Raw genomic sequence first — 22,666 nt, forward strand, 5'->3', positions numbered from 1 at the left:
TGACCTTAATATTGAATTGGGAGAATAAAGTATGGTACACACAGTCATAAAAGAATGAGGTAACTCTACATGTACTGATATGCCCATAGATATTAATATTAAATGAAAAAAGCAGAGCGCAGAACAACATGTACAGTATAACCCTACTTTTGTAAAACAAACAAGCCAGTGATCCAAAAACCTGGTCAAATAAAATCCAAATACACTCAACTGTTAAGAGTGGTGACCTCTGGGGGAAATATGATTTGAAGTTACGGGGAGGGCTTTCACTTCTACTAACTTTACCACTTCAAGATTATTTCAATTTTTTACAGCAAGCATGTTTTACTTTTTTTATAATTATTAATAAAAGAGAAAACTCAGTAAGAAAAACAAGTTTAAAAAAAATGTTACCTTGGCGCGGGCCTCGCGGGACGCTTCTGCTTCTGCAGCCATAGCTCTCTGGAGCTGCACAGGTAGTTTCACATCCTTAATTTCCACACGCTCTACCTTTATTCCCCAGGCATCAGTGGCATCATCCAGAGTAGACTGTTAGGAAGAGAGAAGGCAAGTTAAATCTGCTCAGCCCAGCCCAGATGCCGACAGAGGCTGTATTCATTGGGATTTTGAGGAGATAAGGTGCTGGGGAGAGTTGTGGAGAGACAGTTACTCCACGGTGGAACGAATGGTGACGCAGGGGCTGGCTCACTGATCCTGATTCTGTTGCTAACAAGCTAACGCAGGGGTTAGCAGCTTCTTCTAAAAGGGCCATATAGTGATTGTTTATTTGTAGTCTCTGTCTCAACTATTTAACCCAGCTGTTGTAGTCAAAAGCAGCCATGGATAATATATAAATAAATGGCTGTGGCTATACTCCAGTCAAACTTTACTTACAAAAACTACAGCCTGTAGGCTACAGTTTGCCAACTCCTGAGCTAATGTGACTCTGTGTAAGCCATATTACTCCTTTGTGCTTCAACTTCCTCCCTTTAGAATGTCAGGAATGAAACCACACATCTATTTCATAGGTTGTTGTGGATATCAAATACGATCATAGATTTTACCCATGATGAAGTCTATACAAATAATAAGAATCCAGAGTTATAGCACTTTATCTTTTTTGAATAAGCTATGCTTAACTGAATATCTGTTACTCAAGAAAGACTGGAAAGCACAATAGTTATAATTCATGGGACTCACACACAGAATAAAGCTTTAGGAATACTGACACTATCTTGTAGAATAGACTCTGTTCTAAACAAAAAGGTTATTACTGATTCTGGAAAAAAATACACACTGAAGAAAATTTTTAAAAAATGTATGCATGAGTGTTATGAACTCATGAACTGCTAATGTGAAAAATATCCCCTTCTGCCAAATTTGAAAAATTTTACTATGAAGAAAAAAACACGGTCACAACCATTGACTCTTTGCTTCATTTTTCAGCTTCTGGGGGGTAACAGCATCGACGCACTCCCTACCTGCATGTTGTGTGCAATTTCTTCTCTGTCAGAGAGGATCTGAGAAAGGTTCTTGGTGCCCAGAACATTCCTCAGAGTAGTTTGTGCCAAAAGACGGGTTGCTGAGTCAGCGTTGGTGATATTTGCCACAGCCAGGGTTGCATTCTGAACGCGGTAATAGACCACACCATCTACGCTAATTGTCACTGAATCCTTTGTGAGGATCTACAAGATGAAGGAAGCAATTTTACATCTGTCAACGACTTTTTTTTAACATAACTGTAAGGAATGTTATTCTACAGAATATCTTATAACACTAGCTGATTTTCTTTAGTAAGGCATCAGAAAGTTAACTGTATCTTTGAAAATTTAATAAATTATTCAAGTCCATTAATTCATTCAGTCATATAAATAATATTGAGATATCACTCAACAGCAGGCACTGTACTAGGTACCAGGGATTAAGGTAAGAAAAAACTTGGTTCCTACTTTGAAGGAGGTTAGGGAATCAAAGGAAGCTCTTAGGGTCAGCTGTGGGTGGCAGGGGTGATACCTGAATTGAATCTTGAAGAAAGGAATACAATTTTTCTGAGGGTGTTGGGTGGAGTGGAAGAATATTCAAGAGAGAGGCACTAGAGAGTCAAGGTTTGATAAACTACAAGTTCCACAATATGACTGGAACAAAAAGTGCATGGGGAATGTTTTTAAAGGGCAAGGTCAGCATAAAAACATATTTTGCTGCATGCTACATAAAGATGCTAAACATGACATATTTTTGTTTCAAGCTAAGAAGTTATCTGAGTGAGAGGCTCCAGGAAAACAGTTACATCAATCACTTAAAACTCACTGGGACTCAGTTTTGTCATTTGTAAAGTAGAGATTAATTATAGTACCTACTTTGCATTCTTGCTAGAATTAATGCGTTAAATACATTCAACTGCTCAGAAAAGTTCCTGGCACATAAGAGCTGTCTTATTAGTTCATCTTGGATAATGGTGGTAACTTTACTGAATAAAACACTGACTTGATTAACTGTAATAAGTTAATTTAGACAATAATAAACCAGCTGGGCATGATGGCATACACCTGTAGTTCCAACCACTCAGGAGGCTGAGGCAGGAAGATTGCTCCAGCCTGGGAATTCCAGCCTCTCTCACTCACAACATCAGGCTGGCACATTTCTACTGATCATTTAAATGTCCTTCTCTCTGTGAAACTTCCTTGACTTACTTGGCAGAGTTAAGCACTCTTCCCTTGCACATCCACTGCACCTTACTATAGTGACATTATTTATTCACATTTCTACTTCTCTCTTAGACTATGAATTTCTTAAGGGCAATTCTTTGTAACTCTAACACTGGCAGAGTACTTGAAACATAGCGGGTAGTCAATAAATGAGAGCTGAACTGAACTGAAATGTGGTCCTGAGAACAGTGACTGATGAGGAACACAGCAGTGAGAGTTAGGAGACCTGAACTGAGTCCCAGCTCTGCCTTCAGGTCCCTGGATGGCCTCTAGCAAGGCTTTTAACCCATTTGACCAACAGATTCCTCATTTGTGAGATGGCGCTAATAATACTGCCTAATCTATCCAAATTTCTGTGAAGATCAAATAAGAACATACTTGTGAATGAAGCCCTTTTGAAAGAGTAAACAGCTATGAAAATGGAAGGTAATAACAACAATGTTGTAACATGGCTGTTCAGCCCTGCCAGACATCAAAGCAGTGATCCTTTTTTAGTAATCTCAAAATACTTCTAACATGGAAGAGAAGTGGAGGATTTATAAATAAATGTACAGTGTATTACCATCTTGTATGAAAACTAATTATTTCCCATGACATGATGGGAAAATGTGTGTCATTCCCAAATTCTTGCCACTTTGACTTTGCCACAGCTTCTTTCTAAAGCTACAGCTTCTCTGCCTACTGTTTATCATCAGCAAGGGTTTATCTCCCTTCACAGAAACTTCACAGGGGATCAGAAAAAGGATTGCTGCCAAGTTCCAATCTGCTTTGCATTCAGCAGCTTGCAGAAGAGGAGAGAGCCACTGGAAAGCAGAAGCTTAAACAGCAACTCTGCCAGATGTCTGTAATGTTTATAGTGGAAAATGCCAGAATGTCCAGCTACCCTGAAAGGGGCTCCTTCTGAGACTCAATCTTCCTTAGACGATGGGAAAACATACAGAGAATACAGTGATACTCTCAGTCTTGTTCTTATGAGTAAAATGTGGGCAAAATGATTTCTGGCATCGCTAACTGGGTGGATTACAAAGTCTGACCTCACCCACTTCTTGGATCAGTACCAACAAGGAAGTTCCTGAGCTGGTTTCTGGTATTTGTGACATGAGAAGGCAACATGGCCAGGCTCCATCACCATGCTGAGTATCTGGCCTTTGACCAGGAAACACTGACAGCATTCTTCTGTCCTTCCCCCTTCATGATGTTTTTAAGTTTTCTGTATGCAACGGTTATTAAGCCTCCTAAGGACATGGTTCCCAGGATGGCCATCACTTTTTCGGGGGCTATAAGGGAGCTCATGTACAATGTATTTAGCATGGAGCTGTGGAAAAAACAGCACTATACAAGGAATTCAAAGAGCTCAATTTTAGTCTTGGCTCTGGCACTGTAATCTGGAGGAATTCCTTTGTTTCACTGCAACTATATACTTTCTAGGGATTCTGCCGTGAGTTTCATCTATGATAATATTTGTGAAGTAGTTTGAAAAGGCACAAAATAATCACTAGTATAAAATATTATGTTTTATCTAAAATGCCCAACAAGCAGTTTCTAATTCTTTGGTTTCTAACCAATTTATCTAGAATAAAGCCTTAAGAAAAAAAATAATGTACTAATAGGGTTTTCTATCAGAAACCCATAGAAGAGAAATGTGGTAGTAAAAATGGTGATGGTAATAACAATGATGATATTATTATACTTACATTAGCATTACACTATGTTTTGTAATAATCATCCCTCGGTATCTGTGGGAGATTGATTCTAGGACCCCCAGAGGATACCAAAATCCAAGGATGCTCAAGTCTCTTATATACAGTGGCACAATATTTGCATATAACTTATGCACATCCTCCTTTATACATTAAATCCTTTCTAAAGTGCTTATAATACTTAACACAATGTAAATACTATGTAAATAGTTGCTATACTATACCGTTTTTAAAAATTTGTATTATTGTATCATTGTCTATTGCTTTTTTCCCCAAATATTTTTGATCCATGGAGCCAACCGTATAATCTATGTACATTTTCCTGTACACTTTAAATCATCTCTAGATTACTTCTATTATCCAATACAATATCTACACATCACTTTATTCATGTGGATTCAATGACATGCTTAATGCATGGCAAATTCAAGTTTTGCTTTTTGGAACTTTGTGGAGTTTTTTCCTAATATTTTCGGTCTGTGGTTGGCTGAATCCCTGTATGCAAAACCCATGCATGCAAAGGGCCAAGTGTAATAGTAACAGTAAGCACTTAATATTTATCAGCCATTGCTCTAAGCACTTGGCACATATATCTCACTTCTCAGAACCACCTTATACAGTAGTTCTTACTATTACAATCTCTATTTTCTGGATGAGGAAACTGAGGCACAGAAAAGTTAAAGAACTTGCTTAAGGTCACTGAGCTAGAAATGCTGAAGGCAGTCAAGGTCTAAAGCCTCTGGCAGGGCACGGTGGCTCATGTCTGTAATCCCAGCACTTTAGGAGGCCAGAACAGATCACCTGAGGTCAGGAGTTCAAGACCAGCCTGGCCAACATGGCAAAATACCATCTCTACTAAAAATACAAAAAAATACATCTCTACTAAAAATCCCATCTCTACTAAAAATACAAAAAAATTAGCCGGGCGTGGTGGCGCACATCTATAGTCTCAGCTACTCAGGAGGCTGAGGCACGAGAATCACTTGAACCCAGGCAGCGGAGGTTGCAGTGAGCCAAGATCGCACTACTGCACTTCAGCCTGGGTGACAGAGCAAGACTCCAATTAAAAAACAAACAAACAAAAATTTAAAATAAATAAATAAATAAAGCCTACACTCTAACTATTCTGTCCCTCATTGTAAAGCACTTTCATATATGATATCTCAGTTATTCAAAGAAAACCTTACCTCCTGAGGAGGAATATCAAATGAAATAGTTCTCATGTCCACTTTGATGAAGCTGTCAGTGCATGGCAGAATAAAAAACAAACCTGCAACAAAGATACACACATTATACAGACACCAGCAACCTAATCAGTTCACTTCTCCATTCAGTTTTAAGAAAATCAACATAGTGAACTGAAAAGTCACCAGTTCATCTTCGTGAATGAGCCAGAAGCCAGGAATGACAACTTTGATTCCTCTTGCTTACTTCCCACATTTGACTGTCCCCACTAAGGTCTGTGGAGTTCATTTCCTTAATCCACTGTTGCTATCACTCTTCCCCCCACCGCCCCACTGGGACCAATGCAATCGTTTCCCAGGCCATCTTTCTATTTTTTTGTAGTTTCTCTCCTATAATCTATTTCCTAAGCTGCAAGCAGAGCAATTCCCCCTAAAATACAAACCCTCCCCCACGCATGGTCCTGCATAACCCGCCTTTGTTCCCCTCTTCAGCCACTTCCCCTCTCTTCACACCCTGCACTCTTGCTGGACTGATCCACTTGCAGTTTCTTGAATCTGCAATACTCTCCTCTTTGTTGCTTTGGGTATGTTGCTATTTCCGCTGCAAACACCTCCTGTTGGTTAACACCTTTTCAGACCTCAAGACTCAGTGAAGATGTAACTTCCAGAAAGCCTTGCCTCAGCCTACTACTAGTTCAGATCAGTAACACTTCTCTGGTTTTCTCTTTTCCCACAGCTCTCTGTGAGTACTTGATCATAATACTTATCACATAGGATTGTAGCTATCTGTTTTCCTTGTTGGTTCCTACCACTAGATAGGAAGATCCTTGAGGGTAGGGACTGTGTTTTAGTCTCCCTTGAATTCCCAGAGCCTGGAACACAGTAGGAGCTTAATTGAAGTTTGCCAAATGAATGACTGAAAGTCTTTCTTTGGTAGAGATTCTCATGCTCAAACTTGTATAGCTGTACTATTCTTGGCCTAGGTGGTAATCTTATCAGCTCAAATGGGAAAGGGAGGGGAAGGGTAGGAAGGAAAGGGTAACAAAAGATTGGCTAGAACCACTGCTATTGTTATACAACTCCTGCTACATGAACTCTTATCTAAGACAGAGTAGAAGAGGCCCTCATAAGGGAAATCACATCAATAAAAAAATTTTAGGCTGGGCACAGTGGCTCACGTCTGTAATCCTAGTGCTTTGGGAGGCTGGGGTGGGATGATTGCTTGAGGTCAGGAGTTCAAGGGTGCAGTGAGACATGAGCATGCCACTGCACTCCAGCCTGGGCAACGGAATGACACCCTGTCTTTAAAAAAACAACTACATAAAAATAAAAATAAAAAAAGAACTTTAGTTTTCAGATAAACAATCTAGAATCCCAGTACTGACCAGGTCCTTTGGCTCCTCCTTGTAAAATGCGACCCAATCTAAAGATGATGGCTCTTTCATACTCTTTTATAATCTAGAATAAACACATGAATGATAATTTAACATGAAGAGTACAAATATTTACATGCATGGCTTCTTAAATATACATTTCTGCTCTCTGAACAGATTAGATGCCTCATCTTTTTTCTTTAGAACCAGATCATATCTATAAATCACATGTCCAATGTTTACCTTCTCAAAGTTTATTTATTATTTTCTTACTGATTACAAAAGCAATAGATATTCACCGTATAAATTTATGAAGGACAGAATAGTATACAGAAACAAATCCATAACCTCACTCCTCAGCTGTTAACATTGTTATTCAGTTACTCATGCAGGCCAGGCATGGTGGCTCACGCCTGTAATTTCAGCATTTTGGGAGGCCAAGGTGGGCAGATCACGGAGGTTAGGAGTTCAAGACCAGCCTGGCCAACATGGTGAAACCCCGTTTCTACTAAAAATACAAAAATTATCCAGGTATGGTGGTGGGTGCCTATAATCCCAGCTACTCAGGAGGATGAGGCAGGAGAATCACTTGAACCTAGAAGGTGGTGGTTGCATTGAGCTGAGATTGCACCACCCACTGCACTCCAGCCTGGGCCACAGGGTGACTCCGTCTCAAAAAAAAAAAAAATAAATAAGAATAATAATCCCAGCTACACGGGAGGCTGAGGCAGGAGAATCGCTTGATCCCGGGAGGCAGAGGTTGCAGTGAGCCGCGATCGCGCCACTGCACTCCAGCCTGGGCGACAGAGCAAGGCTGGCTCAAAAAAAAAAAAAAAAAAAAAAAAAAAAAAAAAAAAAAAAAAATTACTCATGCACTGTTAATTCAGAAAAACAAAAAGCTGAAGTCTTCACAGTTTTTCTTCTGATTCCCTTATGAATAAATTGATCTGAAAATGCTTGGAGCATATTTCATCTTCTTAGAAATATGTAAATGATAGTCATATATCAAAGTATTAACAACTTTGTAGAAAAAATAACCAGCACTGAGGGTATTTATGACGTGCCAGGCATTGTGATAAGTACATTTAGACACATAATTCATTTAATCCTCGCAACACTCCTATGAAGTAGGTACTGTTACTTTCTCCCATTTTACAGGTCAGGAAACAGCAAAGGTCACACAATAAATAGTAAAGCCAGCAGTCAAACCCCATCATCCTAACTCTGAAGAACTTGTTCTCTCAGAACCATCTCACATCCCTGGCCCCAGGAAATTTTTGATGGTGATCCTTACTTTAGTCCATGGGGAAGGGCAATGGCTGAAAAGAAGTTTTAAGGTTCCATTTTAATAGGTGGGTAGAAGAATAAATTTTCCAAAAGAAAGATGAAGAAATAAGACTTATGAGAGAGACAGTCTGTCTCTTTCTCACACACACACAGGCACACACGAAGTAGGTTTATGGAGGTAGGAGTTGACCCCTTCCCAGAAGTGAATGAAATGTTCTTTACCTTTATGCACATCCATATTGAGATTGGGAAAGTTATAACTGTGAATAAGAATGAGAATGCCACCAAAATCCATCCACAAGGTCCAAGGCCCTTACTGGGGCTGTCTGTTGAAAACAAAAAATATACAACTCTCACAACTGTTTAGCATAATCACCACCATCTTCATCCTTACCATTTGCTGAGTACCTATGTGTTTGGCACTACACCAGCTGTTTTACATGAATTTCCCCATCTAATCCTCATACAGCCCTGAAGTGTAGGTACTACTTTCCCTTATCTATGTAATGTCATAACACAAGTATATTTCCACATTATTCATTACTTTATTCAGCAAACATTTATTAAGCATCTACTATTTATTAGGCCTTCTTCTTTGTACTGAAGTCATAACAATGAGTAAGACCCAATCCCAGCTTTCAGGGTTAAAGTTTAGTGGGAAAGTCAGACAAACACATAATTATAATATTAGGTGGTAAGTACAGATATAGAGTATCTGTTCAGAATATTTTGAAGACACAGAATGAGTTAACTCACGCAGTTAGGATGGAGGTGAGAATGTAATGGGGTGGGGAGGTGATGGTGGCTGTCAGAGAGTTTCCTGAAGGATGTAATAGTAAGAAAATATCAATGAAAAGAAAGTGGAGGCTGGGCGTGGTGGCTCACGCCTGTAATCCCAGCACTTTGGGAGGCCGAGACAGGTGGATCACTAGAGATCAAGAATTCAAGACCAGCCTGATCAACATGATAAAACCCCGTCTCTACTAAAAATACAAAAATTAGCTAGGCGTTGTGGCGAGTGCCTGTAATCCCAGCTACTGGGAAGGCTGAGGCAGAAGAATTGCATGAACCCAGGAGGTGGAGGTTGCAGTGAGCCAAGATTGCACCACTGTACTCCAGCCTGGGCAATAGAGGAAGAAGAGTCTGTCAAAAGAAAAGAAAAGAAAAGAAAAGAAAAGAAAAGAAAAGAAAAGAAAAGGGAAAGAGGGAAAAGGCATTAGAGCATTTTAGCTAGGAGTACAGTATGAATAAAGGTGAAAACCATATGATATGAGTACAAAGTTGTTTAGAGCCTCTTTTTAAAAATTACACCTGTAAAATATTTCACTAGGTTTATGCAGCATCATTTATTGCCCACTTCCTGATTACACAGGTTGTTTGATTTCTTAGTGCTATAAACAGTGTTGTAGTGAACGTCTTTGTACATAGTTTTCCTCTCACATTTCTAATTGTTTCCTGTTCCTGTAATATGAAACAGCTTTTCCGTCTGATTACAAAGGTAATAATGCAAAAAATTCACAGAAGTATAACAAAGGAGGGAAAAATTACTTTAAATTCAGAGGTATTTTGGTATATTCTTTGAAAATTTTCCTTGTGTACACACCATATTTTTAAATGATTTATTTATTTATTTATTTTTTGAGACAGAGTCTTGCTCTGCTGCCCAGGCTGGAGTGCAGTAGCACAGTCTCACCTCACTGCAACCTCCACCTCCTGGGTTCATGCGATTCTCCCGTCTCAGTCTCCTGAGTAACTGGGATTACAGCCACCCACCACCACGCCCGGCTACTCTTTGTATTTAGTAGAGATGGGATTTCACCATGTTGGCCAGGCTGGTCTCGAACTCCTGACGTCAAGTGATCTACCCACATGGCCTTCCAAAGTGCTGGGATTACAGGCATAAGCCACTGCGTCCGGCCTTAAATGATATTTTTAAAAATAAATAAATAAATAAAATGTGTAACCAATTTTTCTTCCCTGTAGCTATTCTCTTTCACCTTCTTTTTTGGCCTTCGTGGCTGTGCATTTGTGTTTTTGAAGTTACGCTTGCATAAAGTTTAAAAAGTCAAACCATTCTATAAGATTAGTACAAAAAAGGGCATTCCCATGCTCACCTCTTCCAATTTCCTCCTCCTCAAAAACATTTGCTATTTTGACCATTTTGATATCTACCTCCTTGTTTCTAAATAATATGCTTTGCGGCTGCATGCAGTGGCTCATGCCTGTAATCCCAGCACTTTGGGAGGCTGAGGAGGGAGGATCCCTTGAGCCCAGGAGTTTGAGACTAGCCTGGGCAACATAGGGAGACTCTGTCTCTACTTTAAAAAAAAAACTAATAATAATAATATGTTTCTGCCAGGCATGGTGGCTCACGCCTGTAATCCCAGCACTTTCGGAGGTGGAGGTGGGAGGATTGCTTGAGCTCAGGAGTTTGAGACCAGCATGGGCAACCTAGTGAGACTCCCATCTCTACTTGAAACTTTTTAATAAAAATTAGCTGGGTGTGGCGGCACACACCTGTAGTCCCAGCTACTGAGGAGACTGAAATAGGGGGATTGCTTGAGTCTGGGAGTTCGTGGCTGCAGTGAGCTGTGATGTACCCCAGCCTGGGCAACAAAGTGAGGAAAGAAAGAAAGAAAGAAAAGGAAGGAAGGAAGGAAGGAAGGAAGGAAGGAAGGAAATGCTTGTTTTGTTACTTCTTGCTTTTTCAGTTTTGAGGACTATTAACTTTCTACTACAGAAAAAGATTTAGTTCTCTTTCCTCCCCATTACCCCCACCACATACTTATACCCAGCTTTCCAATATAATTACATCATAACTTCATTTAGATTAATATGAGATTTTATATTATGAATTTGTAAGTGCAATTTAAAGCTAAGCCAAGTAGTGAGGTATCACTGGTTTTCTCTTCCTGTACCATTTTTGTTTTTTCTGGAGTTACCGTCTTATTTTTTCCCTTTGTTTGGTTTTCAACGTACTTATTGATCCAACCTTTAAATCAATTGCCTAAATTTCGTCTCAAAGAGGTCAGGTATACTATCAATTTTATCTTGTGGAAGAATTCTCTCTCAGAGCCTTGTGTGGACTTCCTTCATCTGGTATGCACGGCTATCATTCTGCGATTGCTTTCACTATCATCCTGGGAACTCCCATCACCTCAATGTTGTGTTCCTATTTTCTGTATCCAGTGTCATCCTCATTTTTAGTTTGCTTTTCCTTTCTGTAGAGGACATAGAGACTGAGAAGGCCAAGGGATATAGTAGGTTTTCTTATCAACAACTTGGAAGGCTTCTGCTGTATTTTCAGGAGCTATTTTAATGACAGAGGGGAGAAAAGGTGTCAGGCACATGTTACTGCTCAGAAGAATGTGCAAAATGGCAGTAAGATGGGGCTTGGAATAAATAGGAGGCCAAGAAATAAGCAGAGTGTTCAGGCTGGGAACATGGGAGAAGAGAGACACATGTTGACACCCAGGTCAAGTGCTCTAAAACATAGGATGAAAAATCAGAAATATAGTGAGTACTTGGGTTGTATGTGACTTTGTGGTTTTCTGATCCTGTGTCATAGCGTGAGGTAAATGTCTTCATGTATACTTAAATAAAATGATCTAAAGTAATCCTGGAGGTTTCTAAGTTATAATTTAGGGGTACAGACATATTCATTGAGAGAATATTCAAAGCAGGGCCATAGTACTGTTTGTGAAGAAAGCTTTATCTAGTATTACCATAACTGATCATGAAACAACAGTGGCTGTTTTGAGGGGTTGTCTATACCCCAGGCATTTTTTAAAGTTACTTTAGACACGTATCTCATCTAACTCTTACAACAGTGCTGTGAGGGTATTTTTAACTCCCTTTTACGAATGAGTTAACTAAAGCAACATTTAACTTTCCCAAAGTCACACAATGGAAGACCTGGGACTCAAATATGGGTCATCTTACTCCAAAGCCCGTGTTCTAAATTTACCCCTCAATTAAAAAAATCCTCATTAAGAATGTTTTCACGGTTGAGCACTTTCTCAAGACAGTATCCAAACTGGGAAAGCATGGCTAGAGTTGTGAGAATGAAATCTGATATTTTTACAGAGGAAGTCCTCTTAATGCCAGCCATGCCTATTTATAGCAAAAGACAGTTTCAAGGCTCTGTGACAGACACAGGTCTAGGTTTCCAGGGTGAAATGAATTCCAAACAAGGACAGATTGACCACAAATACTTATTTATCTGACAGCATTTGGTGCCTTTTCAAATACTGTCCAAGTCTCCCATAACATACTAGAGTAAAAACTCCCTGAGGGCAGGGATGTTGCTTATTCACTTTTATATTCTCAATGTCTAGCACAGTATCCTGCATAGTAGAATAGATATAAAATAAAATACTCCTCAGCAAGTTTTCTAGCTAGATATGTTTTTTTCTTTCCTTTGAATCTCGATAGCATTTTTTGAAAATTCTTATGGCACTTATATCTTGTCTAATCTTTTATTTTTTATTTATTTTTAATTGACCTTCCAATGTAGGATTTTAATCTTTTATTATTTTTTAATCTAATATTTTAATTTCTTGTGCATTTATATCCCTTATTACACTGAGATTCCCTGAGAACGAGGAGTAACTATGTTTGAATTTCACTTCTGATACTTCTTAGTTGCATGATCTTTACCTTTGAACCTTAGTTTCCTTACTGGTGGAAAGTAAAGATTATTAGGCTGGCCTTGTAGAATACAGATAAAATGATCAGTAAATGTAGATGATAGTTTTCTGTAATCCTTCTATTATTTTACTTAAGTGTTTGTATCTTCATGAAGAAAAATGGGAAAATAGCACTTACCCTTTTTGATCAAAAGCCTCTTAAACAATTTAATTTGCCCTTTGCTTCATACCTGCCCCAGTCTGGCTAGGCTGGGACATTCAAAGACTCTCAAGAAGTTCATTTTTGAGGACAAGCCAAAAAGTTCAGCCCAGTCTTTTTTGTGTCAGTTCCCACGTCACATTGTGTTTTTGAAAACCCCAGATGTGTACATGGGATTGCAAATCACCAGGAACAAGGAATTAAGTACACATTTTGAAAACTGGATTTGGTCTTTCACATATCAAACGCTTGGCTAGAAATAATCAGTGTATACACTGGGAAAATGGCACTTTCATATTTTTCTAATGCCTTTAAATTGAAAGTATCCTATCTTCAACTCTCAAAATTCTTCCCCACCTGGTTACACCTCAAAAAAGGTACACAGTATCTAAGTTGGGAATGCATCACTAGAGTTCTGAGAATGAAATCTGATGTTTTTACAGAGGAAGCCCTCTTAATTCCAGCTGTGCCTATTTATAGCACGTTGTGCTATAAATGCATAGCTCAGAGGTGAGGCTTAAACTCTAGCAGGCTTATAAATGAACCCTTAGCCAGCTACCACTTCTGGGAATAAGAGAAAAGAAATTCTCACTCACTAAAATCTCAGGAAATTCATTTCCTTCAAGTTTCCCACGTATTACTTTAGGACTGAATCCTTCCTACCAGTTTTATGGGGAAAGGGACAAATAGTGATGTTTTGGTTAATACACTTGTGGACTTTTTTTTTTTTTTTTTAGACATAATCTCACCCTGTCGCCCAGGCTGGAGTGCAGTGGCGAGATCTCGGCTCACTGCAAGCTCTGCCCCCCGGGGTTCACGCCATTCTCCTGCCTCAGCCTCCCCAGTAGCTGGGACTACAGGTGCCCACCACCATGCCTGGCTAATTTTTTGTATTTTTAGTAGAGATGGGGTTTCACCATGTTAGCCAGGATGGTCTCGATCTCCTGACCTCGTGATCTGCCGGCCTCGGCCTCCCAAAGTGCTGGGATTACAGGCATGAACCAATGCACCCGGCCACGTGTGGGTATTTTGCTGGTTGAGAATGTTCCTAAAAATTAGGGATCCTATGACACTCGGTTGTGAATACTACTTTGCCATAGTTTAGAGCAATGGTCCCCAACCTTTTTGGCACCAGGGACCAGTTTTGTGGAAGACAATTTTTCCACAGGAAAGGGTTGGGGAGCATGGTTTTGGGATGAAACTGTCCCACCACAGATCATCAGGCATTAGGTTCTCACAAGGAACACACAACCTAGATCCCTCATATGTGCAGTTCACAACAGGGTTTGTGCTCTTGTGAGAATCTAATGTTGCTGATCTGATGCGTCTGTGGCCTGGGAGTTGGGGACTCCTGGTTTAGAGCATTTTTTTTTCTTTTATTACCAAAATGGCAGTAGAATAAACTTTTAACTAATCAAAGAAGGATCTGAATGTGGACATAAGCCTGTACATTTGCATTTTTGTACTGAACATTCAAGTTGGGCTTACCTCCAGGAAACTCACATACATTTTCTAAAATTGCTTTTTTACTTTAAAAGCAAAAGTTACTATAAAAATTAGAAATGATAGCTCAACAAACAGAAAAATTATCTATACTTTATCTCTGGATTTTTTTGCCTTGATATACGTCTTTTAAACCTTTTCTAGCTTGTGTTTTTTCAATAACGAAAGAATGGTATACACAGTGATTTAAAATCTTCTCCCTCCCATCCATGTTATGAACATTTTTTCATATCAGCACATATTCTTTATCATTATTAAAGATTAATTAATTAATTCCATTGTTTTATATGATGACATTTGTTGTGTCCAAATTTCTCACTTAGAAACTGCTGCATTGAATATATATTTAGCAGTGTTTCTGTACCTGCTTATTTCCTGTGTAAGTTAATTTTTCTGAAAAGATGACATTATACAACTCAAAATTCTCTTATTCTGAAGGTATCTTTTGTTACTACTCCTAATAACTACCATTTATTAATTCCTATAACATGTTAGCCACATGTAGCTCCTCCGTACATACATGAGTATTTATAATGTTTACAAAAATCTGTGGAGTAGGTGTTAAAATATGCCTCCTGAAGTTCGAAAGTAATAAGGCTAAAGACCTTGTAGGAAGAAACAAAAGAAAACCAAGCAAACCATGAAACAAATGAAATTTGTTGTGTAGTAATTTTTGTGTAAGTTTCTGGAAAGGCAGTTAAACATTCTTTCCAAGATGACAACACAGGCTGATTAGTCCAGAGGGCTGTAGTTGTCCCCGTTCCCCATCAGCTGATTTACTTTCAGATCCATTAACCTTAGCACTACTGGAAATCATGTGGAGTAATAAATCCACTCATCACTGAGATTTTATTATTGTAAAGTTCAAAAGATAACTGGATTTCCTCTGCTGAGAATCTGAGTGTGAGTCATAAGCCTTATCCTACACAATAAGAAAGGATGGGCTAAGGAATTACTGAAATACCTAAACTGCAACAGCTAACGGACACTTTTTTCCTTCTGCCTTCACAGAGTGCAAATAAAACACTTCATGTTGTAAATTGATGAGAGCAGTCCTGCCTGGGTGGGGCAAGACAGAAAGGCTGGAAGTTTAGTCTCAAAAACACATGCTATTCAGTTGTAGCAGCACTTTTTAGGGGTAACAGTAGGTCAAACTGAAAAGTCTTGGCACTTTTTGAACTTTCTTCTTAAAAACATATGTATTCAGGATTAAGTGTTACTTTTGGCCACTACGATTCTTCATCAGTGATTCTTTGTCAGGATTGGCAAACTTTTCCTGTAAAGAAGCAGGAACTAAATATTTTGGGCTTTGCAGTCTGTTGCAACTACTCAACTCTACATTTGCAGTGCAAAAGCAGCCATAGATACTACCTACATAAACGGCACAGCTGTTCCAATAAAACTTATGGACACAAATCTGAATTTCACATAATTTTCGTGTGTAATGAAAAAGTATTCTTTTGTCTTTTTAAAATCATTTAAAAATATAAGAACTATTTCATAACTTGTGGGACATACAGAAACAGAGTCAGCTAGATTTGGACAATGGGCTGTTACACGCTGTTCCTGTTTTATGTCAGCCAACTATTTATTTGAGGAGGAAGACTTGCATAAATTAAATAATGCATTTGATCTTTCTTCCAGCTATTCAAATAAGGGTACATTTCCAAGCTTCTCAGTTTCTCTCTTTTGCTTTTTGAAACAAGGCCTTTATAAGGCCTGATAAACAAAAACTCCTGGTGAAAATAAGCAAAAGGGCAGGTAGAGTAAGTGAATATAAATTCCTCTTCAATTAATCAAATTTTTACTATAACTAAGTTTTTCAAATGACTGGAATTTTAGGAGAAAAAGACAAAGAAGGGAAGGACATAACAGAAGCGAAGGAAAATAAGAGAAATAGAATAAGTAAAAATGGGAGAAACAAAAATGAAGACAGAATCTTACAAAGAGAGATAGATTAAAAAAGCTAGAAGTGAGAAAGAGGCAGAGTTTACCACATGGAAGGGTCTCGATAAATATATGTTAAAAAATGATAATGTTTCATTAGAGATCAAAACTTGCAATTCATTTAAGGCAGAAGATTTCAAAGCAAACAAGCACACACTATAGCCTGCCTTTCAAATTAGTATTTTAATTAGGCACGGCTTAGTTGTTCGTAGAGAAGAAATTATTCTCGGGGCTAGAGTAGCTACAGGCCAGATGGTATCAAGTTAAAAACCATGACTGAAGACTGTAACTTTTCCTCCCTGTTAAAATTCATCTACAGTTATAAACGCTAGATCAAAAGAACTGATACTGATGAAGCACTATGTGGTTTGAATTACAAAGCTTAAAATGTGTTTACTATGAAATACTAAGGAAAACAAATGGACTAATACTTCTAAGAAAGATTCACAATAACAGTTATTCTTTGCTTAGCTCAAAAAGAATAAGGAAAGTAAATAAGCATAAATGTCTTATTTCCTAAATATTTTAAGAATTTTCTGTAGTTTTCCTGCATTCAAATGTTTCAGGCCATACAAGAGGAAAAAAATAGGTGAGAGCAACAGCAATAATTTTAAATTTGGACCTCTCAGTCTAAAATAATGCTGCAATAGCACTTTACCCTTTTAAAACAACATTTATCACACTTGTAATTATTCTATTCAGTTGTCTGTTTCATGAGATTTTGGTTTTATGAAAACAGTATAGCATAATAGGTTCACAGATGGCTCTGCCACTTACTAGCTGTGTGATCTTGAGAAAGTACCTTATTACTCAACTGTGCCTCAGTCTACCCATTTAAACACAGGGCTAATAAGAGTACCTCCTCAGAGGGTTAGTGTGATGAGTAAATAAGCTAATATGGAAGATACTTAGTGTATAACAGGTACTCAAAAAACATTTGTTAAATAGTTGCTGGATGAGTTGAGTGTGTTGTTTCTTTGGGGGAAAAGAAAAAAAAAAGACTGCCTCTTACGTAAGACAAACTGAAACAGCAGACAGGATCCTGGGATACAGTACAGAACCATCTCCTGCCCCAAGTAGTTGTCAACTGCTTTCCCTCAGTATTTTCTTTTTTACAAAAAAATCAGACCTTTTCCAACCGTGAGGTTAGAGAATTCAGGAAAGCAGAAGGATGGGCTGAACGTGGCCCATGTCTGGAAGCACCAAAACATTTATGTTCAGGAAAATTGGAGAGAAAAACAATTTCATAATGGGTATTAAGTTAATTAAATTTCATCTAGGCCTGAAATACATGAAAACAGAACAAAAACCTTCCCACTTTTTACGTTTTTTTTTTTCCAGCTCTTTTACTTGAACAACTTAAAATTATTCACAATTAAGTTTTTCGCATATAAGTCTTTGGAGGGTAACATCGTTTTCATTTAAAAATGGGAAATGGAAGCAGAAGAAAACTAGATGATAAAGTTCTCAGTTCTTCACTGTGATTAACAGCTAAGCAGTGGCTAAAAGCTTGCATTTTTGGTGTTAGATTCCAAATCTACCACTAAATTTTCTTATCAGTAAAATGGGGAAAAGAACAGTACTTATTTCACTCAGTTGTTGTGAAGATAAAATGAGAAAATATGTAAAGGGCTTGACACTTAGGAAGTATTCAACAAGCAGTAGCCATTATTATTACCACAACTTTAAGATCACTATTGATAAGTTTAGAGGAAGAAACTTTTTATGAAGTGAATTACCTTTTGGGATCTGGGCACTATGGAGAAAATATCAACTAACAATCTGCTTGGGGATTCTATCTCTGGAGGAGAAACAGACCACACTTGGGGCAGTAAGTCAGAGTTCTAAATGTTCTTGGACCATCCTTCATACAAATCTCTTAAGTGATGGTAGGGTGATCTCAACCTAAATCTTTTAATTCTAAATTCCACTCTCATTTCACTATACTCTACTACCTTACCATAGTGCTCACTTTAACTGGATCACAAGTTCAGTATAGTTTTCATTGTCTGAGACTTTAGGACTTTATTGGTTGTATCTTCAAGGATAGTCTTCTGAAATGTGAGACCAAATGCTTGGAGTTCAAGTTTCTTTACTAGTCCCAGCAAAATAGAGAAAGATTAAAAAAGAATGTAGCAACAAGTGTGTGTCAATAGAAAATTATTTTAATTAAAATGATCTATTTTAATTATCAACAAGTGTGTGTCAATAGAAAATTATCTATTGACACACACTTCCTTCTTTCTACTAACCATGACCTCTAACTTCTCTTTCCATGCTTTAATAAATAAAAGGAGATTTCTTATTAAGGACAATATATTATCTTCGCAATTATAATCCTTTTATTGATAATATAAACCCAGACAAATAGTCTATCTGTAATAATATATAATAAACACAATGGCCATGCCCTAAAATCAACAACTTAGGTTATAACAAACTTAATAAAATAAATGGCAAACAGAAAAACTGCTCCACCAACATAAGGCTAAGGCAAACACTTAACAATGTTATTTACTCCACGGGGATTTTTATCTCCCTGCCTGCTTCCTTTTTCTTTGAACAAATGTTTTTGTATACCTACTACGTACTTGATACTGGGCTACTACAGTGAAGGACACAACCTCTGCTTTCAAAAGTGTGGTCTAAAGGCCAGTCTTGGTAGCTCACGCCTGTTGTCCCAGCACTCTGGGAGGGTAAAGTGGGATCGCTTGAGTCCAGGAGTTCGAGATCAGCTGGGGCAACATAGTGAGACCCTGAGTTTTAAAAAAATAAAAGAATTAGCTGGGTGTGGTGGTGCACACCTGTAGTCCCAGCTACTCGAGGGGCTGAGGTGGGAGGATCACCTGAGGCTACAGTGAGTTATGACTGCACCATTGCACTCCAGCCTGGGCGACAGAGCAAGACCCTGTCTCAAAAAGAAAAAGTGTAGTTTAATTATGGGAGGGGAGGGGACAGATGAGTCAAACTGATAAATATGTTATGTAATACACATTATGATAGAGATATGCACAGGATACCAGGCAGATGCAGGGAAAGGGTATTCACTTTTTTTGTAGTTACAATAGTTTTCAGGAAATTGCTTTTCCATGTCTTCTTAAAAAAACTGATTTTGAATTCCATCTGTGTCACTTTATCAACATCTTTAATTTTTTTTTTCCTCAAAGCTGACTAGGAATCAGTGACTGTCTTTTACTACGTAAAATTTATACCATCAAATGGCACCAAAAATCTATTTAATCATGAATAAATATGCCAGTTTTGTAGACTTGGTCTTCCATAAGTTAATTTATGACCACTGATGGAATAACTCAGATTAATTATTGAAGAAGTTACAAAGTTCTCTCCAATCTGATTGGCTATAATGACTGAAATAAACAATCAGTCTCCCAAAGGGTTTTATTTGTTGACATGGCTCTTAATTACAGTGATACATTCTTTGCAATTACTTGCATTATTTCATTACAAAGTGAATGCACTGCCTTTAAGAAAAACTAGTCTTGCCCTAGGCCTGGTCCTATTTACCTACCTAGGACTAATTCTCAGTAAAGACAAAGAGGCAGAGTTTAGGCTTTTATAATTCCACTGCTTCTTTCACAAGCAGCCTTCTGTAAGTCATCACTGAAGCTGTGTTCCTCCAGGCTTTTTTAGTTTATTGTCTCTCAACTTAAGTACTGAAGTTAGACAAGGTTCTACATTTTGGTATCCATCTCTGGGATAGGGAAAATGGTTCAGAAAATCAGATAGCTGGGGTTTGAAACAGCGCTGAAAATTTTAGAAACTGTGATTTTACCACGTGAGCCTCAGTATCCTTATTGTGAAATGGTGAATAATGACTTTTTCCTTGTAGAGCTGTTACAGAATGCAATTAGATAATGTTTGTAAAGCACTTAAACTGTGTTTTGGCACAGGTAAAGCATTCAATAACCTCTATTTAATAAATTCCAGCAATAGCTTTCCTAGTAGTGTCAAATTTCTTAGGTTTACATTAAAAAAACACAGACTATGCAAAATTTTATTTGTATGTCTAATTTTTGAGAGGAAGTGGTGGTTTTCATTAGATCTTGAAAGATTTCTGTCTAAACAGTAGTTAAGTGTAGAACCAATAAAAAAAACTGGAAGTTAAAAACTCATCTGTGACCACTTGTCTGTAAATAAACATTAAGTACAAAGATCATGTTGATTCTCAAAGAACTCCAAGCAGATTTGCCACTGCAGTTTCCCACCAGGAGGTCAGGGTATTGAGGAATGCATGCTAATACCCACCTTCTTATCTAGGAAAAGACAACTAACTACCGAAGAGGCAGTTACCACCCATTTTTTTCCTATTCAAGTTTTAGAATCAGTCAAATCTAGATTTAAATACAAACTATGTGACTTTAAGTAATTTAACTTCTTTGACTATCAGTTTCATCAAGTATAATATGGGGATAAGAATACCTACCACATCATCTGTTGTGAAGATTCAATAAAATAATATATACATAAAATACGTGGCACTGGGGGGGTCGCGGTGGCTCATGCCTGTAATCCTAGCACTTTGGGAGGCCGAGGCATGTGGATCACTTGAGGTCAGGAGTTTGAGACCAGCCTGACCAACATGGTGAAACCCCGTCTCTACAAAAAATACAAAATCAGCTGGGCATGGTGGTGCACGCCTGTAATCCCAGCTACTTGGGAGGATGAGGCAGGAGAATCACTTGAACTCGGGAGGCGGAGGTTGCAGTGAGCGGAGATCACACTCCAGCCTGGGCAAGAAAAGCGAAACTCCGTCTCAAAAAAAAAAAAAAAAAAAAAAAAAGTGGGTACAGGCTTTAGTTTCAATTTTTCTTGTTGTGGTTGCTATTATTCTCATCAATTCCTCCCTGTTACACTCTCCATTTGGGAAGATAATCCTGCAACGTTATTAGTAGAGAAAAAGTGAGGAATAAAGATTTCTGTAATTCCTTTGATGCTCCTGGGAAGGAACTGAACACATGGATCCCTGGACAAGGGAAATGGAACTTATAGCTAAGATGCTGTGGATAAAGCTGGCTTTAGGGATAATCAGAATAGATGACTCCAATGTCATGTTCTTTGCGGGGTCCTGGAAAGGAACACCCAGCCCTCTAAATTGCTTTCACTGCCACCCTGCCTGAAATTCCATCTTTAGAAACACTGTAATTCCTCTGGGTCACTAAGAGCTCCTGAGTGGATACCAGGACTCCTGAGAGGTCCACCATCTCTCTTTATTGGAACCCCCTCCCCAGAGTACTAGTTCCTCCACAGGGGAACGAGACTGAGCCACTCGCAGCTCCTGCCTTGAAGACTGGGAAGGGAGGGTGGGGTGAGGGTGGGAGAACTCAGGGTTCCTGGCGAGGAACAAAAGCCGGGAAGGAGAGTTCTCCAAAACGCAGAGGAAAGCGGAGGGGGAAAAATGGGGCAGAAAGTGGAGCTAGAAAGAGAGGTGAGAAGAAAGCCAGAGAGACTTCTTCCTTCTGCAAATCGGTCTAAGTTTCGGGAGGTGGGGTTGGGGGAGGAGGGGGTTCAACCTGGGGCCGGGCCAGGGCTGGGTGGAGGAGGCGGCCTTCGAGAGGGCGAGTCGGGAAAGAAGGGGAGTGGGCAAAGGGTGAGATGTGGGGGTCCCGGTCCCCGCCTCGCTGGCTGCCAGTTCCCTCTGCGTTTCCTTGTCCGCGTGCGTGACACGAGATAGTGCGGCGCTGGCATGGGGCCTGGCATCTGGCGGCCGCGAGATAACCCGAGCCCGCGTGATGGGAAACGTGCCGTTGGCACCCCGCCACCCCTCCATCGTGACCCCAGTCTGCCAAACAGGGTTCGTGATGCTCAGTTTACTAGGGAGGAGCCGCAGCTTTGAGATCTCGCCCAGTCCGAAGCAGCGGAGACTGGCCAGGAGTCCGGCTGTCAGACCTCGGAGCGCACGCTGCGGGCGGGGGCTCGGTCCACGGGGGAGGGTCAGGGGACGCGAGACTCACCCCTGAAGGAGTCGGGGAGCCGCTGGGCTTCGGAGTCCGCTGTGTGCCGCTTCTCGGCCATGCTGCCCGAGACGCAGTCGCACTCCCCAGTCCTCGTCGCCAAACCCGGAGCCGCCGGGAATGCCCTGAAGAGCCAGAGGCTCAAGACCCAGATTGCCGCCCCGCTCC

At 39.3% G+C, this 22,666-nt stretch overlaps 1 protein-coding gene across 1 annotated transcript in view; it reads right to left on the minus strand.

The window, feature by feature from the left end:
• STOM (stomatin) overlaps window positions 1-22,650 on the minus strand; it is a 31,209-nt gene extending 8,559 nt beyond the window's left edge. The window contains exons 1-6 of the mRNA XM_002820164.5: window positions 22,499-22,650; window positions 8,451-8,554; window positions 6,954-7,026; window positions 5,572-5,654; window positions 1,461-1,664; window positions 394-528 (exon numbers count right to left, since the gene is read on the minus strand). Coding sequence (XP_002820210.1) covers window positions 394-528; window positions 1,461-1,664; window positions 5,572-5,654; window positions 6,954-7,026; window positions 8,451-8,554; window positions 22,499-22,559 — 660 coding nt within the window. The 5' untranslated portion in view covers window positions 22,560-22,650. The remainder of the gene's footprint in view (window positions 1-393; window positions 529-1,460; window positions 1,665-5,571; window positions 5,655-6,953; window positions 7,027-8,450; window positions 8,555-22,498) is intronic.
• Between the last annotated feature and the right edge of the window lie 16 nt (window positions 22,651-22,666).

This window comes from Pongo abelii, chromosome 13, assembly GCF_028885655.2.
Source record: "Pongo abelii isolate AG06213 chromosome 13, NHGRI_mPonAbe1-v2.0_pri, whole genome shotgun sequence".
Lineage (NCBI taxonomy): Eukaryota > Metazoa > Chordata > Mammalia > Primates > Hominidae > Pongo > Pongo abelii.